The 18,943-nt window shown below is 35.5% G+C and overlaps 1 protein-coding gene across 3 annotated transcripts in view; it reads left to right on the top strand.

The window, feature by feature from the left end:
* Window positions 1-18,943, top strand: part of IntS6 (integrator complex subunit 6) — a 292,395-nt gene that overhangs the window by 177,537 nt on the left and 95,915 nt on the right. For all 3 annotated transcript variants that reach the window (XM_090413384.1, XM_090413383.1, XM_090413386.1), the window contains one exon: window positions 11,225-11,335. In XM_090413384.1, coding sequence (XP_090269510.1) covers window positions 11,225-11,335 — 111 coding nt within the window. The remainder of the gene's footprint in view (window positions 1-11,224; window positions 11,336-18,943) is intronic.

Below are 18,943 nucleotides of genomic sequence, written 5' to 3'. Positions count from 1 at the left end.
TTTTGCCTCATCAGCTAGCTTTCTTTTATAATTAGCTTTAGCCTCCCTTACCATACTGGTCACTCTTCTTGCTTGCACCTTATACTGCTCATGGACATGCTGTGATCACCTTTTTCTTTGTAATCCCTCCTCAACCTTTTCTTTGTGTGCAACTCCTGCTTAATGAACTCTAGATGTACATTCAGATACTGCTTTCTTCAAACACCCCTTTACAACCTTCCATGCACCACCGCCATCTCTCCCCTCCAAATTTTTATGCCATTACTCTGCTGAAAGCTGACTCCTCAGCTTGTCAAAAGCAGGTGATTATGACAAGCTGAGGAGTCATAATCACCTGGGAGATATCCCTTCTTAACAGAAAATTCTGCATGTCTGGCTATCTGCCAGGTCAACACTACAATCACTTTCTCCAAGCAGAGAAAGCATAGCTAGATTAGTTAGTGTTAAGTTCTCTGATAAAGTGATCAGATTAAGTGGTCAGATCCAGCACTCTTGAACCTCGTGTCATGTTGTGTCAGGTAATTATCTCTCAGCCGCTGTGTAAATTCCATTTCCTTGCCTACCTGTGACCATTCCTCTTCTCAATCTGCTTTCTACCATAGTTAAAATCCCCCATAATAATTACTGAACCTGTACTCATCATGCTAATTTGTGAATGCATGTCATCTACATTCTCCTATATACCCCTGCATTATAGCAGCAACCAATTACATATTTAGTCATGTTGGCCTCTATCTTCCACCAGATAGCTTCATATGTACTGCCTTCTGAATCCCTGTTCCCATGATGTACTTCTACTCTTTTTGGCTTTTATTCCTCTGCTGTCATTAGCAAAATCCCTCTTCCCCCATCCTGTTCCTACTTTCCTCTCTGGAGACACTATATCCTTGCATTCTATTCCTGTGATCATGTCATCCTTGGTCAATTATGTCTCACTAATGCCCATAATGTTTGGCAAAATTGTGCTAACCAATGCCAAAAACTCCTCAACCTTATTTCAAATACTTCTGGTATTAGTCTACTTAAACTGCAACACCCCCTTCATCCCACAACTGCTCTTACACTTTGTGTTACTTGGTGTGTTACTAAATGTGTTACTACATTTCGCATTATGTGATTACTCTCCTGCTTACTAACTTGTAGTTTGCCTGGACTCATGTTCACTTACACCTCCCCCCCCTCCAAACATTCTAGTTTCCCTGACTTCATACTTCAGAACTTTCACACAACATTTTCTTAAGACTACTGACACCAAATCTATTTAGATGCTAGCACACCCAACTTATGTAAATCCTTCCTTCCATCTAACTCATCCACAAATCCACATTTTGCACCATTCCTCCTGCACAATGTATCCACTGACTCATCTGCAATCACACTATAGCAAGAGATTCACAACTTTTTACTTTCTCACTCTTCTTTTTTGCATACACTAGCAGCTCTTTTGTGTCTTCTCACATACCACACTTGTCACCAACTAAGTCATTTGTACCAGCCAAAATAAACACCTCTTTCACCTTAACTCTATGCATCCTTACAGCATTGCTGATATCCTTTATCTTAGCTTCAGGAAAACATGATTTCATTACACTCTCCCCTAAGACTTCTCATATCAGTGAATCGCCATACAAAATCTGATCCTTATTTTCACATTTTCTCTCTCTCCTTTGTTTTGCTTCTGTGTCATACCATCCGCAGCTATTTCTCCAACTACTCAATCTCACATTTTGTTCAGTGAAGAACTCCATGTTTATTCACAACCTTATCCATTACCTTCTGGCCATTATCTTTATTTTCCACTGTGTTATTCATGAAGTCACTCATACCACTTGCAACACTAACTATGCCAATCACATTATTACTTGTTTTGCCTTTCAACTCACTACTGTCACTCTCTTCACACTTCTGACATTCGCTTACAAAACACTTTCTGCAAATCCATTCTCCAGTTTCATTCTCCTTCCAAAAATCTCTCGTTCTGTGAAGGCCATGCATTTTTCACATGCTGCAGTGAACATAATAATGCACATTAAAATCCCCCTCCATTGTTTTGTGCATCGGTGCCATGCCACACAATACAGTGTACAAGAAAACAAATATTAAATCTTTAAAATTCAGTAAATTGAACACGCTACCCTTACAGTTAATCACACAAACCTATGTAAATATAATGATTCAAAAAGAATGACTTAATTGAAACTGAAGACTTCCAAAAGGAACTTATCTTTTCCACCAATGTTCATCACTTGCATTATCTTCTGCCCTCTCACGGTGACCAATGAATATATAGCTACATAGTAAATTAATAACGGAAAACTCACGTACAAAGATTATTTAATAGTATAATTTTCGCCTGTGTGTCACAGGCATCTTCAGTACATTTTAAGCTCAAATTAAACAATAACTGACAATTCCAAACAGCACCACCTAAGTAGCTGGTGTAAGATAACTAAAAAGGTCAATAAATTTCCTAACAAAAAAAAAAAAAAAAAAAAAAAAAAATGTATACAATAAAAAGTTAGGAAAGATTAGCTGATTTATAAAATACTATCTCACATAAAGGGGATAGACATAAGCCGTCGGATCTGTTTAAGTTAGGAGAGTGAAGTAAAGTTTCACATATTTCTTTATAAAGGCATTCCATGAGGAACCGACTTTTGTGAAGGACTCTTGTCTTTCTCCAAAGAACTCTATGTCTAGTGAAGATGGCATGTTCTGCAAGTCCAGACTTTTCAGGTTTAAAGTATTCAATATAAGATTGGTGTTCTTCTAGCCGAATAGAGGCAGATCTTCCTGTTTGTCCGAAATAAGATAATGCACAAGAGCACGGAATCTGGTAGACACCTGAATAATTAAGGTGTGGACGCTTGTCCTTAGGAGAAGTGAGAAAGGTGGAGATTTTTCTAAATGGTCGAAAGGCAACAAAAATGTTCAGTGGTTTTAAAATTTCTGCTATACGTTCACTAATGCCTTGTACATAAGGGATAGGAATGCGCATTATTTCTTCTGTATTTGAAGAGGAAGACATATTAAAACTACTCAAAGCTCTTTTAATGAGGCAATTCTTATAACTATTAGATAGAAAGGAAGAAGTTATATATTGCAGTTCTTTCTGTAAAAGATCATCTGAAGAACAAAAGGAGTGGGCCCGATGAACCAGTGTTTTAATAGTTCCTGCCTTTTGACTGGGATGGTGATGAGATTCAGCATGGATATAATGGCCTGTATGAGTCTTCTTTCTATAGACTGAAAAATGTAGGTTACCATCTGGTTGACGAGGAATTAGAAGATCTAAAAAGGCTAACTGCTTATTTGATTCCACTTCTATGGTAAACTGGATCCTAGGATGAAGTGTGTTTAACCTAGTGAGAAACTGTTGAAGTTCATCATAAGAGCCATTCCATACAGCAAAAATGTCATCGACATATCTGAACCAATGAGTAGGTCTGGGAGAAACGTTGTCAAAGATACGTTGTTCAAAATGCTCCATAAAGAAATTGGAGATAGCAGGAGAAAGAGGATTGCCCATTGCTGTTCCTTCAATTTGTTGATACAACTTATTTTTAAAGGAAAAATAACCAGAATATATTACAAAAATCAAATAATTTTACAATGTCTGAAGGAAATTCCTGTTGCAGTAATTCAATGCTTTCAGAAAGAGGCACATTTGTAAATAAAGAAACAACATCTAAACTGATCATGATATCAGAAACGTCCAAATGAAGATCTGAAATTTTATTTTTGAAATCCGAAGTATTTTTTATATAAGTATCAGTTCTTCTAGTTGAAGAGGAGCATAAATTTGATAAAAATTTTGAGATTTTGTAAGTGGGGCAACCTATACAATCTACAACTGGTCTCAACGGAATGCCTGGTTTATGAACTTTTGAAGACCATACAATCTAGGTGGACGACCGAAGAAGGTTTTAAGTTTTTTCTTTTGATCTTCATTCCATGTAGATACATTATCTATAAGAGAATTAAGTCTCTTCAATTGACTCCCAGTAGGATCCGATGTAAGAGGCCTATAAGTCAAATAGTCACGAAGTAATAGAGACAATTTTCTCTCATATTTCTTCCTATCTTGAATCACTACAGCCTTCCCTTTGTCAACTTTCGTAATAATTAAATTATGGTTGTTCTTTGGTGATTTTTCTTAAGTTTTTGTTCTTCAAAAAACAGCCAACAGGTTACGTTTTGAATGTGCGAAAATTCTTTTTAATGCCCAAGCCTCCTTGTCCTCTTTCTTACTCTGAGTTTAAAGCATTGAAATCACAACCATAATTTAATTATTACGAAAGCTGACAAAGGGAAGGCTGTAGTGATTCAAGATATGAAGGAATATGAGAGAAAAATGTCTCTACTTCGTGACTATTTGACTTATAGGCCTCTTACATCGGATCCTACTGGGAGTCAATTGAAGAGACTTAATTCTCTTATAGATAATGTATCTACATGGAATGAAGATCAAAAGAAAAAACTTAAAACCTTCTTCGGTCGTCCACCTAGATTGTATGGTCTTCCGAAAGTTCATAAACCAGGCATTCTGTTGAGACCAGTCGTAGATTGTATAGGTTGCCCCACTTACAAAATCTCAAAATTTTTATCAAATTTACTCTCCTCTTCAACTAGGAGAACTGATACTTATATAAAAAATACTTCGGATTTCAAAAATAAAATTTCAGATCTTCATTTGGACGTTTCTGATATCATGATCAGTTTAGATGTTGTTTCTTTATTTACAAATGTGCCTCTTTCTGAAAGCATTGAATTACCACAACAGGAATTTCCTTCAGACATTGTAAAATTATTTGATTTTTGTAATACATTCTGGTTATTTTTCCTTTAAAAATAAGTTGTATCAACAAATTGAAGGAACAGCAATGGGCAATCCTCTTTCTCCTGCTATCTCCAATTTCTTTATGGAACATTTTGAACAACGTATCTTTGACAACGTTTCTCCCAGACCTACTCATTGGTTCAGATATGTCGATGACATTTTTGCTGTATGGAATGGCTCTTCTGTTTCTACTTCTAGTTTACCCTAGAAGTAGAATCAAATAAGCAGTTAGCCTTTTTAGATCTTCTAATTCTTCGTCAACCAGATGGTAACCTACATTTCTCAATCTATAGAAAGAAGACTCATACAGGCCATTATATCCATGCTGAATCTCATCACCATCCCAGTCAAAAGGCAGGAACTATTAAAACACTGGTTCATCAGGCCCACTCCTTTTGTTCTTCAGATGTTCTTTTACAGAAAGAACTGCAATATATAACTTCTTCCTTTCTATCTAATGGTTATAAGAATTGCTTCATTAAAAGAGCTTTGAGTAGTTTTAATATGTCTTCCTCTTCAAATACAGAAGAAATAATGCGCATTCCTATCTCTAATGTACAAGGCATTAGTGAACGTATAGCAGAAATTTTAAAACCACTGAATATTTTTGTTGCCTTTCGACCGTTTAGAAAAATCTCCACCTTTCTCACTTCTCCTAAGGACAAGCGTCCACACCTTAATTATTCAGGTGTCTACCAGATTCCGTGCTCTTCTGGATTATCTTATTTTGGACAAACAGGAAGATCGGCCTCTATTCAGCTAGAAGAACACCAATCTTATATTGAATACTTTAAACCTGAAGAGTCTGGACTTGCAGAACATGCCATCTTCACTAGACATAGAGTTCTTTGAAGAAAGACAAGAGTCCTTCACAAAAGTCGGTTCCTCATGGAACGCCTTTATAAAGAAACATGTGAAACTTTACTTCACTCTCCTAACTTAAACAGATCCGACGGCTTATGTCTTCTCCTAAGGACAAGCGTCCACACCTTAATTATTCAGGTGTCTACCAGATTCCGTGCTCTTGTGGATTATCTTATTTCGGACAAACAGGAAGATCGGCCTCTATTCAGCTAGAAGAACACTAATCTTATATTGAATACTTTAAACCTGAAGAGTCTGGACTTGCAGAACATGCCATCTTCACTAGACATAGAGTTCTTTGGAGAAAGACAAGAGTCCTTCACAAAAGTCAGTTCCTCATGGAACGCCTTTATAAAGAAACATGTGAAACTTTACTTCACTCTCCTAACTTACACAGATCCGACGGCTTATGTCTATCCCCTTTATGGGAGATAGTACTTTATAAATCAGCTAATCTTTCCTAACTTTTTATTGTATACATTTTTTTTTTTTTTTTTTTTTTTTTGTTAGGAAATTTATTGACCTTTTCCATCGAATTTCATGCCGAAAAAAAAAAAAGTAGAGGTATGTAAGTTCTTGTTCACTTAAAACCTTGATATTCCAGGACCAGCTGCTTAGGTGGCGCTTTTTGGAATTGTCAGTTATTGTTTAATTTGAGCTTAAAATGTACTGAAGATGCCTGTGACACACACAGGCAAAAATTATACTTTAAATAATCTTTGTACATGAGTTTTCCATTATTAATTTTGTATCGATATGTCTACTCACAATATGCTTATTTTAAAACTTACTACATAGTAAAGCAGTTGCTCCTACCCATTAAAATCTTCCCTTGCATTAGATTCATTCAGTATAATCCAGCTGTTTTCTACAAATCATTGGTAGTATTTGTTTGTTGCATTCAATACTGGAATAATTATCTTCTATTAATTCGTTTTCTACTGAATTTCTCAGCTCTATAGATGAACCAGTGCCAAGTAATTTTTTGCAGTGAAATAATTTCCAAATTTCAATGATATTCCATTAACTAATCTGACATCTGGATATCTTTACAGTGATTTTTCCCCCTCTGCACAAAGTATGCAATTAGTATGTTGCTCTTTTCCAGAGTTACTTATTAATTGAGAGTAAGAATTAATTTGAATTAAGAGTAAGATTGCAGAAAATCAAGTTTCAGAGATAAATCTTCAAAGAAAGAGTGTTGCAGTCAGAATTTAGGGAGTCATAATGATAATAATTGAATGCAACAAAATAAGAAGACAATTTTGAGCAAGAGATAAGAAAGAGAAGGATTCCATATTTTGCATGGGTATAACATCACACAGGTACATTACTATCCTTGTCATGGAAGAGATCATGCAGTGTGTAGTTTGGATAGAAGATAAATGTTGATAGTGATTGTAAGTGGTCCATCTGTGTTTGTGTGAATGTTCCGAATATCAGTGAAGTAGGCATAGGCACTTCACCGATATTCATGTTTGTTATTATATATATATATATGATGATTTGTTGTAATTAGGATATGTTCATACTTTTTTGTACTGATTGAGATCTGAGAATTAGAACAAACAATTAAATTTATTTTATTGCGCAACATGTTTCATCGGAGTGGCCGACTTCTTCAGGCGTGAGAGAACATAGAAAGCCAATAAAAAACACTATAAAGAAATTGAGTCACTATAAAACTATAAATTTGACTATATCACAGTTAATTTTGAACTGGAGCTACAGTCCGAGTTAAAGTTCTATTGTTAGACACCTGTGTGCGTGTGGCTTCACAAGTGCGCCAATATCTGACAGCAGAGCTGAATGAGTCCGGTAAATTGTAGCTGAGGTTACTGTTTATATGGAGAGGATCCATGACAATTTCTTTAGACTCGACTATGCGGTGCTCTACCTCGTCATGGCATATGTGAAGGTTTGAAGTTGTTGTCCAGTTTATCTCATGTTGGTGACCTTCATTATTTGTGTTTACTGAAAACAGGACATGGCTTGAGAGGGCACTAGCAATTCTCAGGTGTGTACAAAATCTGTACACACCTGGGAATATGTTGTCAAGCCATGTCCTGTTTTGTCTTTTGTCAGCTAACTTCCTCGAAAATGTCAGGGCAGAAAACTACAAGGAATTGATGACTTGTTATGTCTGTATCACAAACTTGGCAACAATATTTCTTTAAAAATACACTTGCTTTATTCCCACTTGGATTTCTTCTCCAACGACTGTGGCATGGTTAGTGATGAGTATGGTGAATGTTTCCATCAGGAAATTGCAACAATAGAGAAATGATACCAGGGAAAGTGGTTCACTTCCATGTTGGCTGACTACTGTTGGATGCTTGCTATATAGATAATCCTGAGCAGATATACAAGTGACAGACAAAGCGATGTCAGAGAAGCAGATATTTCCAGTATATGTGATAAGTACGTATTACTCTATTATATAAGACACTGTTGTGAATCTCTCACAAACCATAGCCAATTTTGCATTTAGAAATGACTAAATTAATTTGGGAGAGATGACTTTTGTAAAATTTTGTTGTCCAGTGTAATCAATCCACCCTGCTAATGCAAATTTGTTTGCCACATCATAGCAATTTACATTCCCTCAACTGCTCCTCATAACAAACATCATCATCATCAAATTCCTACATACCCTCAAGGGGTGTACAGGATATGATCGTACTACATGAAAAATTTACATCATTACTAACTTCCTCCAATTTTTCTCCAAATCAGTCTGTTACTTGTCAAGACTCCAACATTATCAGATCTTATATTTCTATCATCTAAGGCACTTTGTACAGTATCAATCCATCTATATCTTGGTCTTCCTCTGGGTTGTTTTCCTGCCAACCTGGCAGAGAACACTTGTTTTGCTAATCTTTCCTTGCCCATTCTGTTTAAGTGACCATACCACCTGAGATTAGCTCTGCTAATGCATTCCTGGATGCTGACAATATCAAGTTCTTTCCTAATATCCTCGTTTTTAATATGATATTGCCATTGATGCCATCTGTTCATGCCTCTAATCTTTCTCAGGACTCTCATATCTGCGGTCTCTAGTCTTTGGTCAAGTGTTTTACTTCTGACCCAGCTCTCAGATCCATAAGTTAAAACTGGTTTGAACACTGTCTTGTATACAGCTAATTTAGTGTTCTGGCTAATTTCTTTCTTATTCCATATGAATTTATTCAATTGACTTCCTACCATACCAGCTTTGTTGAGTCTGTTGTCTATTTCTATATTTAATTTACCATCTTCACTAAAAATCGTGCCTAAGTAGCTGAAATGTTTTACTTGTTCCACAGGTTCTCCATTCACAACACAGTTGACATTTTCAATGATTCTGCCTATTTTCATTGTCTTTGTCTTTTTATTGCTGACCTTCATACCATATCTATTACAACAGTTATTCAATTTAATCAGAGAATCTTGCAGACTTGTAGCAGATTTATTTAGAAGTATAACATCATCCACATAAAGCAAAGAGCTGACATTAACATCTCCAATTTTGATATCATGTTTAATACCACTTTTCTTCATAATGTGATCCATATAGATAATGAATAACAGAGGGGATAATGTACATACTTGTCTGACACCAGATTTAACATTAAACCATCTTCCTGTACTTCAATTCTGACTGCTGACTTACAACTCAAATAAAGACTAAGTATTGCTTGATATAATGCCCCATTGGCACTATTGTTTTGGTCACTTATTTCTGGGTCCCCTCTCTGGTGTTCAGGCATTACAATAAAAACTAGGTCCATTGATCAGTCCATGTTTGTTCTGATGTGTGTGATGTGGTGAGTGGTCTGATCACATCATAGCAATTTACATTCCCCCAACTGCCCCTCATAACAAACATTACACATCCTAATATTGCATTGATCACTCATTGCTAGCCCCCCCCCCCCCTCTCTCTGGTGTTCAGGCATTACAATAAAAACTAGGTGACTACATTTGAACACAGTAGTCCATGTGTGGTCTGATCAATGCTTTATGCAGTACCACCACTACCTCCTTATCATAGCAGAAATATGATGTGATACTTCCTACATGCCCTCTGAACTTTAGTCTCCAAATCAGCCATCATTCTCAGATCTTAAACCTCATCCACTTCAAACAGTTATGCCAGTAAAGTGCACAGCTTTGTATCTCTGTACTCCAAAGTGCATCACCTTACATTTTTTAATATTAAAACTACAACTTACTCATTATTCCAAGTTAGTCTATTCATATCCTCCTGAATAGAATTAAGTTGATTGACTGGGGATTTTCAAATGTTTCTGATGATGCAAAGTTATGAGAATTATAAGGAGTCATAGTATTTTTATAATTCTTTCTTTTCTGAGACACTGCTCCATGTTGATTAAAGAGTCAGTTTCTAGTCCAGTCATCCTCTAACCAATCTGTTATCCAATCTTCTAAACTTTTAAACTGTCTTCTCATGTTGTAACCTGTCCAATATCTTGCAAAGTCAAAGAATATCATTGTTGAAGAATATCAAAGTCTAGCAACTTTCAAAGGTGAACTATAGACTCAGATACACAAATGAAAAAAAAAAAAAAAAATGAAAGAGTTTGAAAACAGGAACCTGTCCTTAGACATTCAGTGGCAGACCCTGAAGAAAACATTGATTGATTCAGCCAGAGAGATATGTGGTGAGATTGTCTGCACCCTCATATGCTGACCATCATAGAGAATCCTATGGCTGTCATTCCAATCCTGTATTCTATTCCTAACCAATTTCTTCAATATCTTAACCACAACTGTAGAAAACAGACTGCTCTATAATTGGAAACCTCTGTCCTAGAACCATGCTTATGGAATGGTACTATTTTGTCTTTTTTCCATTCTTTAGGTATTTTCCTATAAGATTTTTATTAAATAACCAGGTCGAAGGCAAACTTACTTTTTAGTACATTCCTTAAAAATATGTAGTGATATATCATTCATTCCCACAGCCTTATCTGCATCTAGACTAATCAACACTTAATACAACTCTGATTCTTTCACTTTTAATCCCCTTGTTATTTGCCACCTTCAGTGTTACCCAACATTATTTACAGTATGATATATGGTAAAGTTCTCATTAAATAATTCCACTTCATCCTTTGCTCTTTACCAATATCACTCTTCCATAAGTTCATAATATAGTGTAAATAGACTTTCCTAAAAAGTTTCTTTGCCCTTACCATACAGACAATATTGACATGTGGATATGTAAGATATTGATTTCATATGCATATTGTTGTGTCTCTGCAGTGCTGGCCAATGTTGCCATGTTAGAATTGTTTTTAATACTGACAGGCCAGTATGATATTCAGAATAAGTTTTATTTTGCAGACATTGATTATTACTAATTAACCACAAAATATATATTCATTTAATTTCATTTTTTATTCATACATATTGGAGTATATTTATCTAGTATGAAATGTTTCATTTGCAATTTGGCTGCTTTTATACTATTTTTTAATATTATCATGTTCTAATATTCATTCATTCATTTAGCCATTGAAAAGAGCACTGCAGAGAATGGGAGCTCCAAATCTTGTTCCAGAAAGTATGGAAAACTGCCTAAGTTATAGTGTCCTTAATTATTTGAAAAGGCTAAAGAATCAGGTAAAAAATTTCCTATATATGCATTTCTTTCTCTTACATTTCCAAAGAACTTTATTTAAAAAAAATTCATGTTTTAAAATCTTTGCAAATGTTTAAGTTGTGGTAGTGAGGCTTTGATCTCTAAAGGCTGATATTGCATGTACAATTTTCCAGAGGTATAACTATAAAGTTGTAATTTATCAGTCCAAACACAGATTATGAAGCCTGTATTATACTCTACTAATACAGTAGCTGCTAGCTATGGCACACCTGTAAGGGGCCAGAATAATAGTTTGTTACAGTACAAGATTCACTATAGTGAGGTTTGGGGGGAAGGGGTAGATTCCCCCAATCCATTTCTAGGAAATAAGTACATTAGCTAAAGTGCATAATTTAGAAGGCTTTGACAGAGGATCAAATTCCAGATGACTGCAATAGATCTGTCATAGTGCATGTCTATAAAAAGATAAATAAAACTAAATGCAGGAATTTCCCTCCTGAGTGCTCCAGATAAGATATATACAATATGCAAAAAATTTAGGCAAAAGTAGTGAATAAACTGTGATAAACTTTGTTTAGCTAGCCGGCATATTGGAGCAATCAGGTCTCATGGTAACACACCCGTAAAACCATTCTTATCCCTTATCCAAGAGTAGAGTAATGAACAGCTGTTTGCTTTCTGTAGAAAATGCATAAGTTTTCTTTCCTTACTCTGTCCAAAGAGTAAGCTTATTTTCATTTGTTTGTCAAGCTAATATTAGTAATGAGATCACACTCCCATTAGTTTGTGTTGTAGTTGAAAGTGAGCATTTACTTCTCCCATCCACCTCTTTTCTCTCCTCTATTCATCATGTAACAAGAATCTCTTCCTCATGTTGATGTTTGGTAGAGAAAACATACATCTAAAGATAATTAACTAAATTTATTTAGCTAATTAAATTATTAAGCCAATATTTTGTCTTGAGTATCAAGGCATCTTCATGGACACAAACATATACTAAGTAGACACCAGCAGGAAGATAAACACAAGCCAGTTGTAAAAGGTTAGCCTCCTTGGGTGACAGTTAGAACTGTAGGAGCCAGCCTTTTGCAATCAGCCTGTGTTTGCTTTCCTTCTAGTGTGCATGCATTTCTTTCTGCCCATGAAGATGCCTTGGTGACCAAGGTGAAATATTGGCTCATTAATTAGTTTAATAAATTTATTTAGTTAATTGTTATCTTTAGATGTGTATTTTCTTCACTAAATGCAAAATGAATGATGATCAACATCTAAGCAGTCATACAAGAAAGGAATACTGCTTTCTGCTGTAAACAACTGAGGGTCACTTTTGGTGTAATTGGTGAGTAACAAATTCAGGAAATAGTTTTTGTTATTAATATACTTATAATTTTCTTTTTTAAGTTCCTGACAAGAAGAAGAAAATTTGGTGAGTCTCAAGTGATCACTCTTCATATCAGCAGTCTGGCCCAAGGGCATACTAAGTAAGCTCTCATCATTTGGACTATTCTGTGACTTCCTGCACAGTAGTGGGCAGCAGCGCTACTAATATTAACCTCTTGTAGCATGCATACTGCAATGTGGAAGGCAAGGGAACACCACCACATTATAATTCCCAAGTAAAAGCAGCAATGGAAATTAAAAAGAAGTCAAGGTCGGCAATGAAGCCTTCACTGAAGGAGTCATGCCCAGCAGGAGAAGTAACCAGGCTTCTCAGGTCACAGCCAACAAAATCCTGGTACTTGTTCAAAAATGAAGAGAAGAAATAAGCTTAATATTGGAACATTGAATGCAAGAACACTACTAGAATCAGGTAAAATGGAAAATAGAAAAAAAGAAACGGAAAGACTTAAAATAGACATTCTGGGCATTAGTGAGACAAGCTGGGAGGGACAGGGTGATTTCTGCAGTGGAGAATTTTGAATAATATATTCAGGACAAAAGAAGGGAGAGTCATGCATTGCAATAATGCTTAAGAAAAAAGTTGGAAATTTAATCACTATAATAATTAACCACAGTGACTCATGGCTATAAGTATTCAAAATGAACCAGTAAACCTGAATATTATAATGGTCTACATGCCAACATCACAACATAATGATGAAGAAATTTATGAACAAATAGAAGAAATCTGGAACAGCTTTAAAGACAGAGACAATGCAATAATAATGAGAGATTGGAATACTATGATGGGAGAAGAGGGCATTGATAATGTTTCAGAAAGATTTGGTCCAAGACCAAATCTTTCTGAAATGAAAGAGGAAAGCAATTAATAGACTTGTACACAAAAAAACATTTAGTTATAGCAAATACATTATTTCAAGTTCCAAAAAAAAGAAGATACACCTGGGGATTCAAATGGATATCAAATAGATTATATATTGGTCAAGAAAAGATACAGAAACCAAATAAAAAATTGCAAAAGCTATTAAGGTGACGACATCAGTAGTGACCATAACCTTGTCTTAATGAAAACAGAACTGAAACATAGGAAACAAATCAAAAGAGACAAACCAATAAGATGGAACCTTGAAAAATTAAAGAGTAAAGAGAAGATACCAAGAGGCAATTAATCACAACATTCCAGAAAAACATAAATAGTCAGAGTAATATTGAAAACCAATGGAATATGATTAAAGAGTCTATTACAAATGCATCAAATTAATTATTGAAAAATACAGAAAAAGAAAACATTGGATAACAGATGAAATGCTTGGCCTTATGGATGAAAGAAGAAAATATAAAAATGCTCTTAAAGAAGAAGATGTAGTACTTGTTCTTTCTTGATTTAGAAAAAGCATTTCTCTAAATCAAGAAAGGTTGAAAAGTAAACCAGCAAATACTCCTAAATTGCCTAACTAATATCAGCATAGACTTGAGGGATAGAAAAATAATTTACAAATATATAAAAATCAAAATGGACAGATTAAAAGCAATGATAAGGAGAAAATAATTAATATAAGAAGTGGAGTAAGACAAAGATGGATATTTTCACCACTTTTATTTGATTTATATATTCAGAATGCCATTCTGGAAACTAAAGTTAAAATAAATAGCAGCATAAAGATAAATGGTGAGCAAGTCATGTGTTTGAGGTTTGCTGATGACATAGTCCTTGTAGCAGAAAACAGAAGAACATTAAAAACGATACTAGAATTACTAAATAATAACCTCAAAAAATATAAAATGAAAATCAATACAAATAAGACTAAAATCCTTGTTACAGCAAAATCCCTATCAATATAGAGCATATAGCCATCAGTGGGAAACAAATAAAACAAGTAAAAAGCTTTAAATACTTAGGAAGCCTTATAACAGACGATCACAGAACAAGAGAAGTTATAAGGTCAAGAATAAACAATGCAAAAGCCCAATTCTCTAAGATGAAAAGCATTTTAATAGGAAACCTCAACCTACAATTGAAAAACAAAAATTAATAAGACACTGATATGGAGTATTGCACTGTATGGATGTGAAACCTGGATTCTAGGTGGAGAAGACGTAAGAAGATTGGAGGCTTTTGAAATGTGGTGCTGGTGGCGCATGAACAAACTAAAATGGGCAGAAAAAAAAATCAAACAAACAAGTTCTGAAAGAGATAAGCAAAACAAGAAGTCTTATTAGATCAATCAAAATTAGAAGAGATAGGTAGTATGGACATATACTTCAGCGTGATGGACTTGTGAAAGGAAGGAAAAATAGAGGAGAAAAGAAGAAGGGCTAGACCAAGGAAAAGCTTTGTTGACCAAGTCAAAGAAAGCCAATGATAGAGCTGAATGGAGGAAATTGCTGCTGAGCTACCAGTCCCAAGACTGATGCAACTGATGATGATGTGACTTCTGCAACTGGATTGGCAACTTTCTGACTGGATGCACACTACGTGTGATGGTTGAGGATTCCACAGAGCCTTGTTCTCTCACCCAATCTCATCCTTCTATATATTAGTGATCTAATATAATAGACAGCATGCTTCCTTCTCATTCAACAAACTATGTCCTATATAAATCACCACAACTCCAGAATAGTAATCTCTACTATTCTAAATTCTTATCTCCAAACCATTCTTTGATGGAGTTCAGGCTTCCTTGTAAGTTTCAATGCTATCAGAACATAGTTCTGCATTATCTCCCCCCAAAACAGGAGTGGTTTCTTCCAGTCTTACTCTTAACAGTACCCAAATCTCCAAACAAGATAAGATTTCTTCTTAGGATATCTTTTGATAGATCTGATCTATCATTACATCTCTCTTGGCATAGACACATTACAACTATTGTAACATTGGTGACAGGCAGATAGAAATATGATACTTTGTGGAGGACATCATATTAGTGTGTCTTTGAGTCTTATCTTATTAATTTATTCATTTTCTAAAGTAATATAGCAGCTGAGTTGGATATGGTAAATGGCTATGCTATGATATTGCTGTACTTCACAAAGGCATTTGACAAGATACCACATGGAACCATATTATGTAAACTGAAGCAAATGAGGATGCGTGAAGTTGGTGACATGGTTAAGAGGATAGCCGATGAACAACCATCAGAGAATAGTAGTATTATAGTGAAATGGAATCAGTAGGAAAGCAGCTGATCAGTGGTGTACGTGCTCTGCAGGGCTATATATTTGCTGCTGTTTAATTTGTATGGCAGTATTGGAAATGATTTGAGGGAAATATCCAGTTGTTTACCAGTGATGCTAACTGGCAACTCAATATTTAATTTTGGAAAAAAAAAAAAAGTGATGTAGAAATCCTTCTTGCATGATGATTTCAATAGGCTGACACTTTTAGGTAAAGAATAATGGTTGCAGTGCAGTGGTGTGGCAGTAGTATGTAATGTTATGCACTTTGGGATGAAAACATTTACACAAAGTGTTGGACTAGAATGTGGTAGCAATGGTGGATAGAGGGTTGGCATTCAGGGACATATTGCAAAAGTGTACTTTTTTTTTTTTTTTTTTTACTAATCCTAACATATACATTTTGCATATACATGCAGAATTATATATGTAAAAATAAAGTATTTATTAAGAAAACTTATTACAGTTGAGTATCTCACTCCATTATCAGATTGAACACATAACAGTTGTCTGTTACATGAAACAAGAATGGAAATGAAAACAAAGGTTTTTTTTTTTTTTTCCCAGCCAGCAGTATAATACTTTTAGGAAACTAAGGAACAATTTCAATATTAACCCCATATATAAGAGGTCTCAAAACCTGTGTAACCTAACAGTGCCATGTATGAGTAAACATTAAGGAAAAGATGTTAATTATCGCTCATGTTAATGGTTAGAGGAGAAAACATCTAGGGATGATAATCAACTAACTAAATTTATTTATTCAGCCATTAAATTATTACATTCATATTGCATCTTGGTCACCAAGGTATTTTTCATGGCACTTAGCATATGCAGGCAGGCACACTAGTAGGAAGGTTTCACCTTTTTAGGTGAAATCCTAGAAGTCCTAACAAGTGTTCTCTAATAGTGCAGTAACAGGATCATGCTGAAGGTCTCAAGATTCAAGATGATGGTGTCCCAGATCTTTTGGTAATGTGAGGCAGCTGAATTTGTTTAAATTTGTAGAACATTGTAATGCTATAATGGATTCTCGAAAAAGTCTCTCAGATATTTTATATCTGCTTCTATTTAAAAAAAAAAAAAGAAGGTTTTCCCATTCAGATTCAATGATCCATGCATCTGTGGCATGGCATGGTCTGCTGTCCTAGAACGAATGTAGTGTAGATAATGGACCTAGTTTCTGCATAGATGTATGTTAGTTTGCAAGAGCAAGGGATACTGTAAATACCACATGATCCAGATGATGGGGAAGATCTTTTAATGATGAGACAATGGTAACTGATTTTCTATGGCCTGTATATTATAGCTTTTAACAATGCACACAATTTTTCTGAGGTGCGATGATTGTGAGGAGTAGCAACCTTTGTTGGAGAGGGTTGATTTTGGAGGAAGTTGGTTTTGGTTTTGTAAAGGGAAAGCTATTGGCTAAAAAAAGTGTCCCAGATATGATTGATTTTATTAGGAAGGCTGGTTTGGTTTGAGCAGGTAGTTCGGTTCTAACTCTGTTTGCTAAAGTTTTGATAACACCAAACTGCTAGGAGGGATAATGATGTTGAAGATTATGGATGTACCGTCTAGTGTGAATAAACAGAAAAGGATGAGAGATTTTTTCCTTTTAGAGCTAGACCGATCTGCTCTGATGTTTTATTCTGTGGAGCAGAGCCCATTGCTGTACTTTTTTTTTTTAAAGCATAGTGCAAAATGATATAAAATAATTAATAATAATAATTTATTTATTTATTCGTATGGAGTTTCCTCCCTTTTTCTCTCCTGTCCCTATTCGGGCGAGTTGAGCTCCCCCCCCCCCCATGGGGGGTTAAGTATTTATGGCTGTAGATCCGTGTGTATTCAGGGGGCCGGTTTGCCTGCTTGCGGGATGAAAAACGCCAGATAAACTGGCGGAAAAAACCCTACTGCCCACCCCCAAGAGCGGCTACCTTGGCTGTGGCTGAGGAAGATCCTCAAATTCCTCACATCTTCGATGGGAATCAAACAACCTGGGACACTCCTTCCCCAGTCATATGGTTGCGAAGTGCACAGCCACTAGGCTAACCGCGTGGACATAATAATAATAAAATAGAGCATCTATGAGAAAATGATTGGAGGTCATTTATTAAATGGATTGTCCTCTTCTGTATGTAATTGAGAATTCTTAGAGAGGTTTTGGGTGCACAGTTCTGAATGTGAGAACAATATTCTGAGGATAGGCAGATTTGAGATTTGGAATCTATAAAGTGCTCATAGTTGAGCAGGAGAGGAGCAATGTGTTGAAACAAAAAAGATTTTTGCATTTTCAGGAGACTATGGATGTGATGTAATTATGCCAGGATGGGCTTCATGTAACAATCGACCCAAGAAAGAGATAATGAATGTTCACTGGAGATTGAACATTATTAAAAGTAAGATGGAGTAAAGTAGCATCGTACCCCCCCCCCCAGGAAATATGACAAAAAAAAAAAGGTTTCTAGATAAGATATAGACCTTTGTGCCAAACTTGGTCAAAAGCCTTGGAGATATCAAAGCAATCCCTTGAGATTCACTAAACCTTTCCTTGTTATTTGTCCAGAGATGGGTAATATAGGTTAGTAGATCCCTTGTTAATTGGTAGTGACCATACATCAATTATTTATTAGATGAAATTCTTCAAGATACTGAAGCAGTTTGGTTTTGATGATTATTTCCATTACTTTAGAAAGAATTAAGGTGAGAGAAATTGAATGATAGTTTGAAGGTAAAGATTTGTCACCCTTCTTAGGAATAGTGTATATGTGCCAATTTCCAGAGTGCAGAATAGATGCAAGTGGAATAACAAAGTGTAAATAGGTGGCATAGAATAGGAGTCGACTCTAGAACAATTGAAGGAATACCACCAGGGCTAGGAGACTTTATGGTTTCCAATTGACCGACACTGATTAGCATATCCACTCTCCAACCAGCAGGTTGCAGATTCAAATCCAGCCATGGGCATAGATATTTGTTGATTGTCTTTAGGTGGGAGATAAATTTCATTGTTCAGTGTGAGACGACTTCCCTTGGATTTCTGAAGTTGG

This window comes from Typopeltis vanoorti, chromosome 24 (genome assembly GCF_054136105.1).
Source record: "Typopeltis vanoorti isolate ZY-2024b chromosome 24, IOZ_Tvanoo_1.0, whole genome shotgun sequence".
NCBI classification, from domain to species: Eukaryota; Metazoa; Arthropoda; class Arachnida; order Uropygi; family Thelyphonidae; genus Typopeltis; species Typopeltis vanoorti.
The sequence above is the reverse complement of the archived record's forward strand: the minus strand, read 5'-3'. Positions and strand labels throughout refer to the sequence as shown.